This window comes from Callionymus lyra, chromosome 18 (assembly GCF_982586985.1).
Source record: "Callionymus lyra chromosome 18, fCalLyr1.hap1.1, whole genome shotgun sequence".
Taxonomy (NCBI): domain Eukaryota; kingdom Metazoa; phylum Chordata; class Actinopteri; order Syngnathiformes; family Callionymidae; genus Callionymus; species Callionymus lyra.
In genome coordinates, this window is record NC_141835.1 from 3,826,054 (window position 1) to 3,842,876 (window position 16,823).

General features: G+C 43.5%; 2 protein-coding genes across 3 annotated transcripts in view; one reads left to right on the forward strand and one right to left on the reverse strand.

Annotated features, from left to right (window-relative positions):
• The window catches only part of ccdc177 (coiled-coil domain containing 177), a 7,153-nt gene extending 1,460 nt beyond the window's left edge, over positions 1–5,693 (reverse strand). The window contains exons 1-2 of the mRNA XM_087780239.1: positions 5,481–5,693; positions 200–3,045 (exon numbers count right to left, since the gene is read on the reverse strand). Of these exons, the coding sequence (XP_087636365.1) occupies positions 655–3,039 (2,385 nt within the window). The 5' untranslated portion in view covers positions 3,040–3,045; positions 5,481–5,693 and the 3' untranslated portion in view covers positions 200–654. The remainder of the gene's footprint in view (positions 1–199; positions 3,046–5,480) is intronic.
• A 6,933-nt stretch (positions 5,694–12,626) lies between these two features.
• The window catches only part of smoc1 (SPARC related modular calcium binding 1), a 41,263-nt gene continuing 37,066 nt past the window's right edge, over positions 12,627–16,823 (forward strand). For both annotated transcript variants that reach the window (XM_087780170.1, XM_087780171.1), the window contains exon 1: positions 12,627–12,768. In XM_087780170.1, the coding sequence (XP_087636296.1) occupies positions 12,679–12,768 (90 nt within the window). In that variant the 5' untranslated portion in view covers positions 12,627–12,678. The remainder of the gene's footprint in view (positions 12,769–16,823) is intronic.

Here is a 16,823-nt window from a genome sequence, read left to right on the forward strand (position 1 = left end):
ACCGCTGAGTAATGCTCCGTTCTTCTCTGAAGGTAAGGACAGAATAAATCGACTTCTGTTCCAGAACATTCTACTGCCCCCCCCCTCTACTCGCATCTGTAACCACGGCAACCGCAGCATCAGATTCTAATCCGAGGGATCATCACAGCAGGAACGATTGTTCTCGACTCACATGACAACAATATCGTTGAGGATTTACCTTATTTTCTGGCTCCCCCCCCGGACAGGAAGTGGACAGAACCCGGGCGGTCATCACTGCAGCAGTTCCATGACGATGCTGACCTGGCAGGGGGGTCGGCACAGAATCCCGCCCAAGGCTTTCTGCTCGTGCTATTTCCGTCTCGCAGATGTTCCCGGGTTTTCTTTAGTTTCTGAGAGTCCATTAGGCTGTTGTGCTTCCTGGTGAACAAAGACTCTTTTCATCTCCAGTCCTGGAGCTCAGACGGTCCAGGAGACAGTAAAGGGTCGGGTCGGGGGGTCCTGAAGGAGGGTTTGGTTTTCACGTGACTACAGTGTTTGGATGAGACAAGGATACGTCTGGACGGGTGGTTCGGGGTTCGGGGGGTTCTCATGAGGAAATGGTTAAAGCTGCGTTGATTGACGCCACGAAGGCTTGAGCACATGACCAGACGTGGGGACGAACCCAGAGAAGATCTACTTCTCGTCCAGGTTGGCTTTGAGTTGAGCTTCCAGCGCCATCTTGTCAAACGTGCGCATGTTGGTCTCCTCGCGCACCCGGTCCCGGACGTGGAAGCTAGCTCGCGCCACCGAGCGCGCGCTCTCCAGCACCGCTCGCTTCTCCTTGAAGATCTGCTCGCTCTTCTCCAGCTTCTTCTCGATGGACTGCAGCAGCTCCTGCCGCCTCTGCTGCTCCTCCTCCATCACCCTCTGCCTGTTGAGCTTCTGGAGACGCTCCTTCTCCTGCCGGCTCTGGACGGCCCGCTGGGCCTTCTCCTTGGCCCGCACCTCCGCCACCATGGCCGCCTGCTGGGCTCGCTTCTCCACCTCCTTCATGCGAGCCTCCATCTGCTGCTGCACCTGTCGCTCCCGCTTCTCCGCCGCCTTCCGGGCCTTCTGGATCTGCTTCTCCTCGCGCTTGGCCTTCTCCTTCAGCTCCTGCCCGCGGCGCTCCACGATCTGTTCGTAGTTGTCCAGCGAGCGGTTCAGCTTCTCCTCGGCGAGCCTCCTGGCCTCGTCCCGTTCCTCCTGCTCCCGGCGGGCGATCTCCTGGATCAGAGCGACGTGTCGTCTCTTCTCCGCCTTGTTCAGACCCAGCCTCTCCTCTTGAGCCTGGTGCTCCTTCTCCTGCCTCTTCAGCTCCGCCATGGTGAGCTTCTCGTTGAGCAAAAGTCTTTCCTGTTCCAGCATGGCTGCTCGCTCCTCCTCCAGAGACTTGAGGTTCTGCTCCTGGAGGGCTTTCTTGTGTTTCTCCTCTCGTGCCGCCTGCTGCAGCTTCAGGAGTCGAGTGCGCTCCTGCTGCTCCGCCAACTCCCTCCACCGCTCCTCGCTCTCCTCCGCCTGCTTCAGTTTCGCCGCCGCCGTCTCCCGCTCTTGCTGACCGAGTATCTTCTGTCTCGTGGACACCTGAGTCTGCCAGACTCGCTGGCACTCCAGCACGACCCGTTGCTTCTCCCGGTCCTCCTGCTCCCGCCTCAGCTCGTCCATCCGTCGCTCACTGTCCCACTGAAGGTGGGCCACGAAGCGGGTCTGACTCATGATGTCCTCCTCCTGGTACCTCGCCAGCATCAACGCCGCGATCTTGCGGTCGCGCTCCGACACGGCGTTCAAGCCTCTGCGCCGGACCTCCTTCACTATACGCTCCACCTTCTGCGTGGTCTGGGGGGAGTGACTCAAGTCCCCCAGGCTGAGACTCCGACCCATCAGCGAGTTGAAGGTGGCGAGGGTGCGAGCGCGAGGACTGGAGACCTTGGCCCAGTGATCGCGAGGACCGTCCCAACTGTACGACGAAGACGCGCCCGACTCGGACGAGGTGCAGGTGGTCGTCGTCGCAGTGTTCGAGGTGGACGAGTTCACGAGATCCCGTCTCCTCTGCAGCGACTCCATCGACTGGCTTTTCCCGCGCACCGTTGGATGGAACCCGTGACCGTTCTGCTGGGGTACTGGACCACCGGTTCCACCGTTGACTGTCGTCCCGTTCTGAGGCACAGGCTTCGACCCGGACGACGATAACGTGGAGTTCGCTCTGGGGAACGAAGGGGTTTTCGCGGTCTGGCGAGGAAATGTGTTGCAGGATTTCCCAGCCGAGGACTTCCTGGTCACAGGTGGGGGACCGGACCACCTTTTCGTGTGATCCCGGGACGAGCGTTTGGTGGATCCTTGACGAGAGAGGTTGGTTGACGGGACGGAGCCATTGGAGCCTGATTTTGACGAGTCCATGCATTTGGATGAGTTGCTTATATCCGAGGATTTGGACCTGGACAAGTCGGACCCAGTAGGTTCTTTGTGCTGTGGCTCTGTCGATGACGCCTTCACGTTACTGTTGACCGTGGCTTGTAACACTCGTCTATTCTCCTCCCTCACTATTCTCTCTCGCTCCTCCCTGCACTGCCGGAGCTTGGCGTGTCGGTCCTTCTCGTAGACTTCGAAGAGCCCGGCCGCGACCCGCATGGAGCGTCCCGGGGCCTCCCGAGCGAAGTCCGACAAAAGGCGAGGCAGCAGCTCCACGGGTTTGACCCCACACCGGGCACACGCCTCCAGAGACCGGGGGCTGGTCAGCACGTAGCGGCTTCCCTCGGCGGCCGGCGAGTCGAAGTTGTACAGGTCCAGGTGCAGCTTGGGGTCTTTGTCCGTGGGGGCGGGCGGGGGAGGGGTGGGCACCTCCGGCTCGGACAGGGTTATAGAATGAAAGGGACTCGTCTCTGCGCTGCCGGTGGGCGGGGTCTCGAAACCCGCATCGCCGTCCTCCTCCGTCGTGCTGCCCTCGGCCTGCTGGAACACTCGAGGGTCCTCGGCGCCCACCGGTGGAGACTGTTGGCCTTTACACTTGCTGAGCTCGTCTGCTTCTGAAGGATCCACCATCGTTGTCTGTGGAGAGAAGAAATGATGTCACTTCTGGTTGTAATACCTCTGCCAAGGAGGTCAACTGAATATCCTGTTTCACTGAAACTCTAACTAAGGTGAAACTTCAACTTTGGTGTCATGTAGTAAATGTTCTTCAAGACGCAGTAACTTCTCATCATGACCATGTTTTAAACTCATTACTTTATAAAGTTGCTCTGAAATCTGGACGAACAAGAGGTTACGAGAGTCTATTATGATGTAATAATGACTTCACTCCTCCTCCAGCAGTAATCACGCTTTGTTTATACAACGAGTCCCTTGGAAGTGGAGACCATTGATGACGCGTGGTGACACACCTCCATGCTTGACCAATCACAGCAGAGTGGGTGTGGTTATGGTCAACAAGATTTAATCTCCAGAAAAGTGTTTTCAGTGGGCGGAGCTTAAGATCATTTTCTAATGTCAATATTTCAAAGAGTGTTTTGTACAAACACACAATGATGATACAATACGAGTCACACATCACAACAACACACACACACTGATGATACAATAAAATCACAACAACACACACACTGATGATATAATAGAGTCACACATCACAACAACACACACACACTGATGATACAATAGAGTCTCACACCACAACAACACACACACACTGATGATACAATAGAGTCACACATCACAACAACACACACACACTGGATATACAATAGAGTCACACACCACAACAACACACACACACTGGTGATACAATAGAGTCTCACACCACAACAACACACACACACACTGATGATACAATAGAGTCACACACCACAACAACACACACACACTGGATATACAATAGAGTCACACACCACAACAACACACACACTGATGATACAATAGAGTCACACACCACAACAACACACACACACTGATGATACAATAGAGTCACACACCACAACAACACACACACACTGGATATACAATAGAGTCACACACCACAACAACACACACACTGATGATACAATAGAGTCACACACCACACACACACTGATGATACAATAGAGTCACACATCACAACAACACACACACACACGGATGATACAATAGAGTCACACAACACACACACACTGATGATACAATAGAGTCACACATCACAACAACACACTGATGATACAATAGTCACACACCACAACACACACACACTGATGATACAATAGAGTCACACACCACAACAACACACACACACTGGATATACAATAGAGTCACACACCACAACAACACACACACTGATGATACAATAGAGTCACACACCACAACAACACACACACACTGATGATACAATAGTCACACACCACAACAACACACACACTGATGATACAATAGAGTCACACATCACAACAACACACACACTGATGATACAATAGAGTCACACATCACAACAACACACTCACACTGATGATACAATAGAGTCACACATCACAACAACACACACACACTGATGATACAATAGAGTCACACATCACAACAACACACTCACACTGATGATACAATAGAGTCACACATCACACTGATGATACAATAGAGTCACACATCACTACAACACACACACACTGATGATACAATAGAGTCACACATCACTACAACACACACACACTGATGATACAATAGAGTCACACATCACAACAACACACACACTGATGATATAATAGAGTCACACACCACAACAACACACACACTGATGATACAATAGAGTCACACACCACAACAACACACACACTGATGATATAATAGAGTCACACACCACAACAACACACACACTGATGATACAATAGAGTCACACACCACAACAACACACACACTGATGATACAATAGAGTCACACTTCACAACAAAACACATACACACTTTAAATCAACTTTAATGTTGATGATAGTAAGAGGTTTATTACACAGTACTATATAGGTTCTACTATATAATGCTCCAAGAGCTCCTTGGCAGATGTATTTGTTCTCCCAGTGTTTTACTAAATGTATCTTTTTTTCCATAATATAGTAAATAACATGATATTTCTCGACAAACGCTCTTGTTCTCGTCTGAACATCTGATTGATATTATTGGATGTATCGCATCTATAAGATACGACATTAAAACTATATATTTCTAAACATCTGCTCGAGTAACAACAAGATGCAGATTAAATACGTGAGTTGGGGGAGGGTCACGTGTATGAGGGTCACACACATGAACATACATGAACATACATGAACACATTCATCCTCCATATGACACATGTCTTCAGGGGACAAAGATGGAGAGAAAACACGGAGCAGTGACTGGACTGAGAGTCTCTTCTCATCAGCATCAAACCATCGAACATCTACGACAGTCTGGGATCCTGAAGAAAAACACAGGCCTCGACCTCCAGTGTGTGTGGGTTCGAAACCGAGCCGCGGCTCGAGCGAGACTGACCTGCCTGGGATCAGATGTGATCCGGATCTGCTGCTTTGTTCCCGGATGAAGATGACGATGAAGCCTCCTGGTCCTCGCATGCTAGCGCGCGTCAGGGACGAGGATCGAGGCGTCGAGCCGCAGATGAAGCATCTCGAGCCCGAGCGTCAGAGCAGATGGAGCCGCTCACGAGCGAGCAGTGCAGGCGGAGAGACGAGCAGAGACGAGCAGAGACGAGGAGCGACGAAGGGAGACGAGGATTGACGAAGAGAGACGAGGATTGACGAAGAGAGACGAGGAGCGACGAGGAGCGACGAAGAGAGACGAGGAGAGACGGAGAGAAACGAGGAGAGACGAGGAGCGACGAAGGGAGACGAGTATTGACGAAGAGAGACGAGGATGTTTTGTTTCTTCACCTGCTTCCTCCGCAGATTCTGCCTCCGAGTCTCTGCTGCTAAAAATACTGTTGCGTGTTTGTACTGATATGTTTCTCTCTCCATCTCACTCTCTCTCTCTCTCTCTCTCCATCTCACTCTCTCTCTCTCTCTCTCTCTCTCCATCTCACTCTCACCCTCTCTCTCTGTCTCACTCTTACTCTTGCATTTAAGTCAAATACTGCTGACTTACGCAAACAGAAATAAAACCGGTAAAAATACATATTTAATAAATACATTTTAATAACCAAGTTATAATAATTAAACTCAAATGACGATAAATAATTTGATAAAATGTAGAACCGATAAAAAGTACAATTAAAAAATAATAATAAAACAAACGGCAGTTAAAGAAAGTCGCCACTAGAGGGCAGAATAAACCAATTTAAAGAAAAATTCAAATAATTTACGGGTTTTGGAGGGCAAAACCCGTAAATTATTTGAATTCTATAAACTGTTTTACATTTGTTTTAGTGATGTTTTGTGTTTTTTAATGAAATTAGGAGGGAGAGAAGGAAGGAGAAGGTAAGAGGAGGAAGAGGAGGATAAGATGAAAGGAAGTGGGAGAGAAGAGGAAGAGTAAAAGAAGATGAGGAGAACAAACGGAGTAAAATAATAGAAAGAGGAGGATGAAGAGGAAAGGAATGGAAGAAGAGGAGGATAATGGAAGAGAAGTTTCTTCAGATTAAAATCCGTTTTTATTTTATTTGAGTGACTCATAGTTTTCTACGATGAGATTCAACGATTACTTATAAAAATGTTTCTTGACAACAATCAACATCTTTATTAGAATATTTAACCTTTTTTCTTTAAAACAATCTAATGATCACTGACCATCTTAAATGATCAAGTTAACTGGTTGAGTTCACTAGTCTGGGCAGGTTAGCTGGTTGAACTGTTGTAAAGATGGTAGTTTAATCTTTTATTATTTCAGTAACTGCTCATGTTACATGTTAGTGTTTAAGGTAAGGTTAATTAAGTAAGTAAGTAAGTAAGGTTAAATTGTTTTTTACCAATAGCCAGCAATTTTCCATAAACAATAAAAAATAATACATAAAAAATAAAATAAGAAGAAGAACATAAAGAGGAAGAACAAGATGATACAATCTAAGTCTAAAGATAAAGACAAAGAACATAAGTCAAAGAAAAACAACAAAGACAAAGGATACAAAGACTAACATAGAACAGAACATCCAGATACTTTCACTCCACTCCTGCCCCCGAACTCTGAATTGTACAATTTAATAGCCCGAGGAATGAATGAGTCCCTGAGTCTATTAGTGTTGCACCTGGGAGGAGCATTTGTGCTTCATCTGCTTCTCTGCTCACTGATGACAGTGTTCAGAGGATGACTGTCATCATCCATGATGGACAGTAGTTTGTTCAATGATCTCCTCTCAGCAACTGTCACCAGTGAGTCCAGCTTCATTCCAACCACAGAACCAGCCCTCCTGATCAACCTGTTGACCTGTTGACCTCCTCTTGGACACATTTCCACCCCAACACACCACAGCATAGAACACTGGCCACCACAGACTGGTAGAACATGCAGAGGAGCTTCTTGCAGATGTTAAATGATCGAAGCCTCCTCAGAAAGTACAGTCTACTCTGAACCTTCTTATAAACATGGTCTGTGTTGAAGATCCAGTCCAGTTTACTGTCCATCCACACACCGAGGTACTTATAGTTGTCCACTATCTCCACCTCGTTGCCTCTGATGGACACTGGACGTGGCTTTGTCCTGGACCTCCTGAAGTCCAAGACCAGCTCCTTGGTCTTTGAGGTGTTCAGCTGCAAGTGGTTCCTCTCACTCCAGTCCACAAAGTCACGTATCAGACTCCTGTACTCGTCTTCGCTGTTGTCCCTGATGCATCCAACAATGTCAGTGTCGTCAGCAAACTTCTGGACGAGACTCAGCTCTGAGTTGTAGCAGAAGTCTGAAGTGTAGATGGTGAAGAGGAGAGGGGCCAGTACTGTCCCCTGAGGTGCTCCTGTACTGCACACCACAGTGTCAGACTTGATATCCTTCAGCCTGACATACTGTGGTCCATCAGTAAGATAGTCCGTAATCCAGGAGACCAGACCAGGGTCCACATGCATCTTAGTCAGTTTGTCCTGCAGCAGAGATTACTAACAAATATATTTGTGTATTATTGTTTGTTTCTCTCCTCGATAAGCTAACTAGTTCACTAGCTTAACCGTGAGCGACCGTCTTAAACCACAAAACTCTTAGGATGTTTAACCTGGTGTGACTGTTGCAGTGCAGTATGGGCACGTTATGAAAGCCGTGACGATGACCCACTAAACTTGTGACCCAGTGTTGGGAACAGAGGAGCTGGATCGGATCAGAACCAGGGACACCAGGGGACGGGTCTGGCTTGTTAACAGGGGCCACCAGGTTTCTTTTAAAGGGGTCGAGTGCAGGGGTCACTGCTGCATGTTTGTGTTGATGTTTGGGGGCGTGAGATGAACCGGGGGGTTCAGTGAGAGGTGAGCTGGTCTATGAGGGGCCCACTGATGATGAGCATAATATACCTTTTTATTTACATGCTGGGGCCACACTCGCCCCCCCCCCCTCACCCCGGCTCTCACCCGTCCGCGAGGGTCCCATGCTGGGCCCCCCCAGTCCAGCTGCAGGGGGAAAGGTCCCGGGGCCGGAGCTGTTAATTCAATCAGGAGCGAGCTATGCTCCATTAGGCTTCCATAAGGGCCCCGGCCCGAGGGTGCAGAGGGCAGCGCGGCCCCCAGGAGGCGCTAATTGTGGATGACAGCGTGTAAACAGAGAGTGAATAGCAGGTGCAGGTGCTGGACGAGAAACTGTTGCTTCTCACACCCTGGACGACTGTCACTCGTCGTCGTTCATCCGTCGCCTGTCGGTCAAATACAAACGTTTTTAGAAGCGACAAAAGATCTTAGAAGTACTTGGAAATACTTGGAAATACTTGGAAATACTTGGAAATACTTAGAAATACTTGGAAGTACTTGGAAATACCTGGAAATAATTGGAAGTACTTGGAAATACTTCTTTGTACAATTTATGACTTTTAAAATACTATTCTAGAGTAAAACTTCAGATACAGAGACTTTGTTCATTGGTATCTCAAAATAAAAATACTTAGATACTATAAAAATACTACAATACTAATATAAGTTAATGACATCTATCAAGGAGGTCGATCACTTTTCTTGTTCGTTAAAAAACAAGTTACATTTTTAAAGGAAAATGTAATAATCGGTCGGATTCTGAAATTTACTGGATAACCATCTGGATCCGTGAACCTTTTGAAGGATTTGTCCCACAGCGTTTTCTTAGTCAATTCTTACTGTATGTGATGTGATGACCTGCTGGTCAAAAAGTTATAAATAATGTTTGGATTAAGTAAAAAACACATACGTTTGTTTGTAGGTATATTTAACATTTGACTAAAATACTTGTTTATATTGTTTTCATAGCATTAAATATATAAAACAAATACACAAATGCAACAAAAAATGTTACATTCTTTAAATCCATAATTCATTACAAACCGTTCACAGTAAAGATATAAATATATAAAGTTTTATGCAAATGCTCACCTGCCCAGGAAAGTCTCAACTTGACCAGGGTCTGCAGTCCTGACGCCACCACCTGTACGGGCGAGATTCTTCATGTTTTGTCTCTTTGGTAAAACCTGTTAAAAAACACTTGATTTTTATCAAGTGGTTTTAAATGTTACTTAGTGCTGCTTTAAACTCACATAACTACACATTTAAACACAAAAACTAAAACGTTTTTTATGAAACATCTCAATAGTTTGTATAATATGTTGGAGTTTAAAGATTTGAAGCTTGTGAGTCGAAGATAAATTGATGTTTTATCTGCGGGAGTAAAATATTTTCGTCACGTTTGAAACAAACATCGATCAAAACACTAAGAAGATCAAAAGCGAAACAAACACTGAACGTCATCATAACTACAGTAGATATGAAAGAGTCTCAGGAACATGTCCAGGAGCCTTTGTCTCCTGAACATCTGTGTGGCCCCTCCTTCCTCCCGGGGCCTCAGGGGGTCCCAGGGATGGATTCAAAAGACACCTGCTAATTAACTCTGGAGGTGTGAGGGGGGGTGAGGGGGGGCGAGGGGGGTCGGCGCTGGACCGGTCCAGTAATTGGGTCTTTGTTTGTGTTGTGAAGATCCGTTCATGCTCGGCCTGATGACAACAGAACCTACAACAGTGTCAGGGTCGAGGGAGGAGATGAAGTCGTTAACATTCCAAGAGACTCTCCTGTTCCCCCTCCTCGGACCCGGACCCGGACCTTCCCCCGGGACCACAGGACTTCACTCTTTGATGAGTCCTCCTGGATTCTACCTCCTCAGGTCCTCAACATCTCAACATCTCAACACTTCACTGACACTTCAATGATGCTGCTGTCGAGGAGAAACATCTGCAGATACAATGAATGAGAGAGAGGAGGAGGAGGAGGAGGAGGAGGATGAAGATGAAGATGAGGAAGAGGAGGAGGAGGATGAAGATGAAGATGAAGATGAGGAAGAGGAGGAGGAGGTGGAGGAGATGGAGGAAGATGAAGATGAGGAGGTGGAGGAGGAGGAGGAGGAGGAAGATGAGGAGGTGGAGGAGGAGGAGGAGGAGGAGGAGGAGGAGGAGGAGGAGGAGGATGTAGATGAAGAAGAGGAGGATGAAGATGAAGATGAAGAAGAGGAGGAGGAGGAGGATGAAGAAGAGGAGGTGGAGGAGGAGGAGGAGGAGGATGAAGATGAAGAAGAGGAGGTGGAGGAGGAGGAGGAGAGGAGGACGAGGAAGAGGAGGAGGAAGAGGAGGAGGAGAAGGAGGAGGAGGAGGAGGAGGAGGAGGAGGAGGAGGAGGAGGAGGAGGAGGAGGAGGAGGAGGAGGATGAAGATGAAGAAGAAGAAGAGGAGGTGGAGGAGGAGGAGGAGGAGAGGATGAAGATGAAGATGAAGATGAAGAAGAGGAGGTGGAGGAGGAGGAGGAGGAGCAGGAGAAGGAAGATGAAGATGAGGAGTAGGAGGGAAGGGATGAGGGGATTAAGAAGAAGATGAAGAAAATGAGGAGGAAGAGGAGGAAGATAACTTGGATTAGTATGAGGAAAGTAGGATGAAGAGGAGGATGAATAACAGGAGGAAAAGGATTAACAGTAGAGGAGAAGAAGAGGAAGAGGGAGGAGGAGGAGTAAAGGATGAAGAAGAGGAGCACATGAAGTGGAAAGTGAAGAGCAAGGTAAAGAGGAGGATGAAGAGGAAGGTAAAGGTGAAGAGGAGGATGAAGAGGAGGAGAGTGAAGAGGAGGATGAAGAAGAGGAGGAGGAGGATGAAAGGGGGATCAGCAGCAACAGTAAAGGAAGAACTTATGGTTCTCACTTCTCTACACACTTCACTCTGAGCCTCCACTTCAACTCTCATCCCTCGCTTTTATTCTTCCTCTCAAAAGAAGTGAAGAGAACATTTGATGAAAGACGTTCATTCATGTTTGAACTGAAATACAAACTTGATAATAAAGATGCTCTTGATAGAAACTATCTTATGGCACACAAAGACTCACATAGACACACACACAGACACACAAAGACTCACATAGACACACAAAGACTCACATAGACACACACACAGACACACAAAGACTCACATAGACACACAAAGACTCACATAGACACACACACAGACACACAAAGACTCACATAGACACACAAAGACTCACATAGACACACACACATACACAAAGACTCACATAGACACACACACAGACACACAAAGACTCACACACAGACACACAACGTCTCTCACACAGACACACAACGTCTCTCACACAGACACACGTCTCTCACACAGACACACGACTCTCACACAGACACACGACTCTCACACAGACACACGACTCTCACACAGACACACGACTCTCACACAGACACACGACTCTCACACAGACACACGACTCTCACACAGACACACAACATACAAACTTAAACAAAAGATTATATTTTCTAAACAAAGACTCACAGAAGACAGAACATCATCCGAACAGACGACAGGGGGCGCTGTTTGTCAGTTTAAACATCAACTGGACTTTCATGTAAAATAGTTATTTTAAACTTTATTAGATCATCATCGATTCAAGACTTATTTGGTTCGAATCTGAAAATTAAAAATACAAACTAATTTGTCATCATTTTTGTTACTTTAACTTTTCAAATCACATTTTTATTCCGTAATGTTTAAATACAAATATAAGAAATAATATTTGTTTAAATTACTTAAAATAATCCGCTTCATGCCATAAATGACATAGCGAATCAAAAGTAACTTTTTCAAACACCGTCCGGAGCCAAGGCCTCGAGACATTAAGCATGATTATTTGTCTGGAAGCTACGTAGCATTAGCTCCCGTAACATGTGTTTAAAGAAGTATTTAAGCGTCAATCAGTGAAATTAATATCTGTTCAAATAAAACATGAATAAACAACATTATAAACAATAAACTTAAACATGTATGACCTGCTGAACATCAGTCACTCGAGCTCAGCTGTCGTTGAACCATCAGCCTCTCAATCAAACAGCGCCCCCTGCTGTGACGACCCATAATGCATCTCAACCACCCTCAGTGTGTGTGTAGCTGTTTGTGGGCGGGGCCTCCCTTGCACCGCTTCCATTGGCCTCGCCGCCTGTCCATCACCGCCACAAAGCCCCGCCCTCGCCGTTAAATGGAGCCGCGAGCCTCGCGCTGAGACCCGGAGCTCGTTGTTTGACCTTGAGAAGCTTGAGTGACAGCAGTGATGCGGCTGACCTTCACTCACGTGTGCGTGTGGCTGCTGTGTTACCTGTGTTACCTGCCGCAGGTGTGCGCGCAGAAGCCAGGCTCGCGGGTGAGTACCGTCCGCTCGCGCGCGCGCGCGTGCACGAGATCAGCAGCTTCTGCTGGAAATAAAATAACAAATATATCGTTTTATTAAATCATTAGAGAAAAGGCATGTTTTATTCAGTAAAATATGGATTTATAACTGTTTTTTTTTTTATTAAATCCAGTTTAAATTAACTATGTTTTTATCAAAGTACTTTTAACATCATGTGAAGCAGCGAATGTTTATTTTGATCCATAATATCGAGACAAACTGTGATAAATACACACTGGAGTGTGTATTCATTCATGTTGACATGTGTGTCAACAATACTCGAGTCAAAAAGTACATGTATTTTTGTGAAAATACTCAGGTTTATAGCGTTAATCAAAGTCAAAATTCAAAGATAAAAACTCGTGACAAAACTTTTATCTGACGTAAAATCTAATGAACTTTTATGAATGAAAGAAAAATAAACGTGTTAAAGTTTAAATGTCATGAACTAATAGAATACAAAAGAAATCAAAGATAAATGTATAATTGAAATGAATTATAATAATAAGACTTATTATCATGTAATACTTTATTTTATATAAATTATAATGACTAAAAATTACAGAATATAATATTTAATAAATACGACACATTGTTTATGTAGAAAATCAAGTTCTTAAAGATACATCAAGATTATACTTCATAGACGCAGGTAAACGGGTCACGCATGAATAAAGAGACATTCCTTAGCCAGAGTGAAGTAACTTTTGATCTCGTTCTCCAAAACTGAATATTCTTATGTCGTTTCTTACGTCTTTATTTTTATCTTTGGCTATTTTTATTAAATAAATGGTTCTGTGATGTATTTATATGTTGGCATAAAATATTGTATTATCTTATTATTAGTTTTATATAAGTCACATTTATCAACTGGTTTTAATACAATATTAAATCATTAAAATATTGGCGTTTAGAAAGATACATTGAGTCCCAGATGCTGGTAAAATAATAATCATATATTGTATTAAAATTGTGAAAAATATTTTGCTGGAAAACATTAACAACAAACTTAAAAAAAAAAAGTATGATAAAAATAGTTTTGCTAAGATGTCGAGTTGATGTTCGTTACGTGAGAACAATACCTTCGAATACTGTCGCACGCGAAAAACATTAACAAATAAATACAATGAAAAATACCTTCAAACAACTTAAGTTACACTTGCTAGAAATATCTAGAAGTTCATTGTTACCTGGTAGTAGTTTTTATCACGAGTCACAGTAGTTTAAAGTAAACAACATTGAATAAAGTTACAGTTACTTCTTATCGTCCAGAACTTTATAAACTTGTACGTCGTGTTCTGCTACTTATTAGCGTAGCGTGATGATGCTACGCTAACATTAGGACAAGATGTTTTTCCCTCCAAAAACAAGCGTGTGAACGCAGCAGGGAAAAGATTGTTTTTGAAACGAGCCGTAAAAAAAACACTAAATGTCTGCTGTGACGAGTTTTTATTTGTCGGACTCACTGTTGACGTATCGTTTCTCAAAGAAAAGTTTCCACTCGGAGCTTCAGGAACATCAACAGTTATCATCTCGTATAAGTTCCTCCATCGTGTCACTTCCTGTCTCTCCATCTATAGATCTCACTCTCTTCCTGTCAATGTCTCAGACTTCTCTATGAACTCAGACCAACAGCTTCATCGTTCTTTCCTGCTGTGTTCGTGGATTTTGACTTTCACTAGAAATGTTTACCAGTTAAAAGATTTATCTCCACAAATGCAACAATATTTCACACATGCTATCAGGAGTAGCATCTTTAAGGCTAACTAGCTGCAAAGCTGATGTCCAGCTAACAAGATAGCCTAGCTCTTGACAACGAAGGTTAGCTTTGAGCATGGAGCTAAAAACGCAAGCTAGCCAGTGACGTGAAGGTTGCTAGTGGTAAAAAAAAATAGTACTCAAAGTACTTTATCAAATAAATGTGATTTGTATGATTTTTTTCTATGATTAGAAAATAATATGTAATTTTAAACATGATTTCCACAAAGTTTTTACTTTAACATGTTGTTAGCTTAAGACACTGATGAGCTAACAAGATAGCTTTTCAGACATGTAGAGTAAGTAAAATGTCTAGTAAGTATTTTATCAAATCAAAATGTGATTTGTTTCAACTTTCTTTTCAGAAATGACATTTTTTAAAAACTTGTAATTTAATAATTTAAAAATGTTGTTATCTATAAAAGTTTAAAAGCATTTTTGAATATAAATGAACATATTTAAGTCTAACTAGCGGCGAAGCTAATATCCAGCTAACAATAGCATAGCAAACCTTATCGATCTCAACTGTATTGATGCATTTTACTGCATCAGTTTTACTTGTTACTACTGTTGCTAGTATTTCCAAATACAACTTTGTCTTTTAAAAATGTGTTCAAAAGCTTAAAAGCATTTAAATTGCTAACTGGCGGCAAAGCTAATATTGAACTAACAAGATTAGCTTGTTAAAGCTTATCATGAATATCGCTAGTCTTAAAAATGTTTTTTTTTTTTTTTATTTCTAATTTTAAACTAGATTTTCCCAAACCTTCAACTTTAAATACTGTTAAGCGTTTAAATTACTAACTAGCGACAAATGCTAATCTCCAGCTAACAAGATTAGCTTGTTAAAGCTTTAGCAAAACAAATTGATGTCACAGTCTTGATGCTTTTCACCACAACGTTTTTGTTTAAGTAAAATACATCCGTCTTTTTATTCACGTCCTGAGACAGTTAGCTAAAGGTTAGCTTTGAGCATGAAGCTAACAAAGCAAGCTAGCACCGGCATGAACGTTGCAAGTCGTAAAACATGTACTTTATCTTTTCAAAATATTATTTAATTATATAACCTTCAACTTTAACATACTGTTAACCGGTAAATGACTAATTAGCATGAAAGCTAATATCCAGCTAACAAGCTAGCAACGCAAATTGATGTAAACTCTCCTGATGATATTCACTCCTGAAGTTTGACTGAATGAAGTTTTACCTTAAATTTTAAAGTTTTAGTTCTTGATAGTATCTGAACGTCCGTTGAAGCCAATAAGTGTGTGTGTGTGTGTGTGTGTGTGTGTGTGTGTGTGTGTGTGTGTGTGTGTGTGTGTGTGTGGATAATAATATAATATTTATCACTAATACAACCTCAGACTAGGAAGCAGGACGAGGGCTTTTTTTATACTTTAGTTGTTGAATAAATATATATTTTCAACTGATTTATTCAAAACTAATCTTAAAACGTACATTTTCTTTGTACTTTTTGTATCAGATTAACACATATTTCTATTGAAAAGTACATTTTATTGATTAAATTAAGCAGTTGTGTCTTGTTTGTCAACTTGAATCAATAAAAAGCTACATTTAAAACTAAATTAAGATTTTAAGAACAAATGATCTATAGTTGAGGGGATTGTCAAAAATAATATGATGAAAAATAAAAATAAAAACTTGATAAATAAGTCTTTTTGAAAAGTGAAGGTCAGTCAACAAATGTTTTTATCGTAAAAAAATGTTCATTAAATTTAAAATCTAGTTAGAGTTATTTCCTAAATTTTATTTCCATATTAACACATCAGATTTGTTCTTATCTGGACCATATAGACCTAAAGCTGGACCACTTGTGTTTTTTCCCCATGAAAAGTAAAAAAGATTAAAAACTCAGTCGCTTCTGTTCCTTTAAGAAAATAAATCCATAAAGAACGTCTTGAAACCAGAGACAACATCAGAAGCGTAGATTAAATGATCTGTACATGAGACGAGATGGTGGAGACCAGACCTGCAGAGGATCATCTGAAGCTTCTCGTGGTGAGGCTGGATCGAGGCAGAAGATGCTGGACCAGCAACAGACCAGCCGTCGACACAAACACATTCTTGGCCGAATCATGTGTGAGAAGAATCTTAAGAGTGGATGTCGAGCAGCAGGTTCTGATTAGAAGCTTCTTGTCGACGACGCCTCCAGTTTCTTCTCGTCTGCAGGACGTCCATGTTTCAGAGTCGACTCCAGGATCATCTCCAGGAACTTCTTGATTGAAGAAAGAAGATTTTAAAAATGTTCT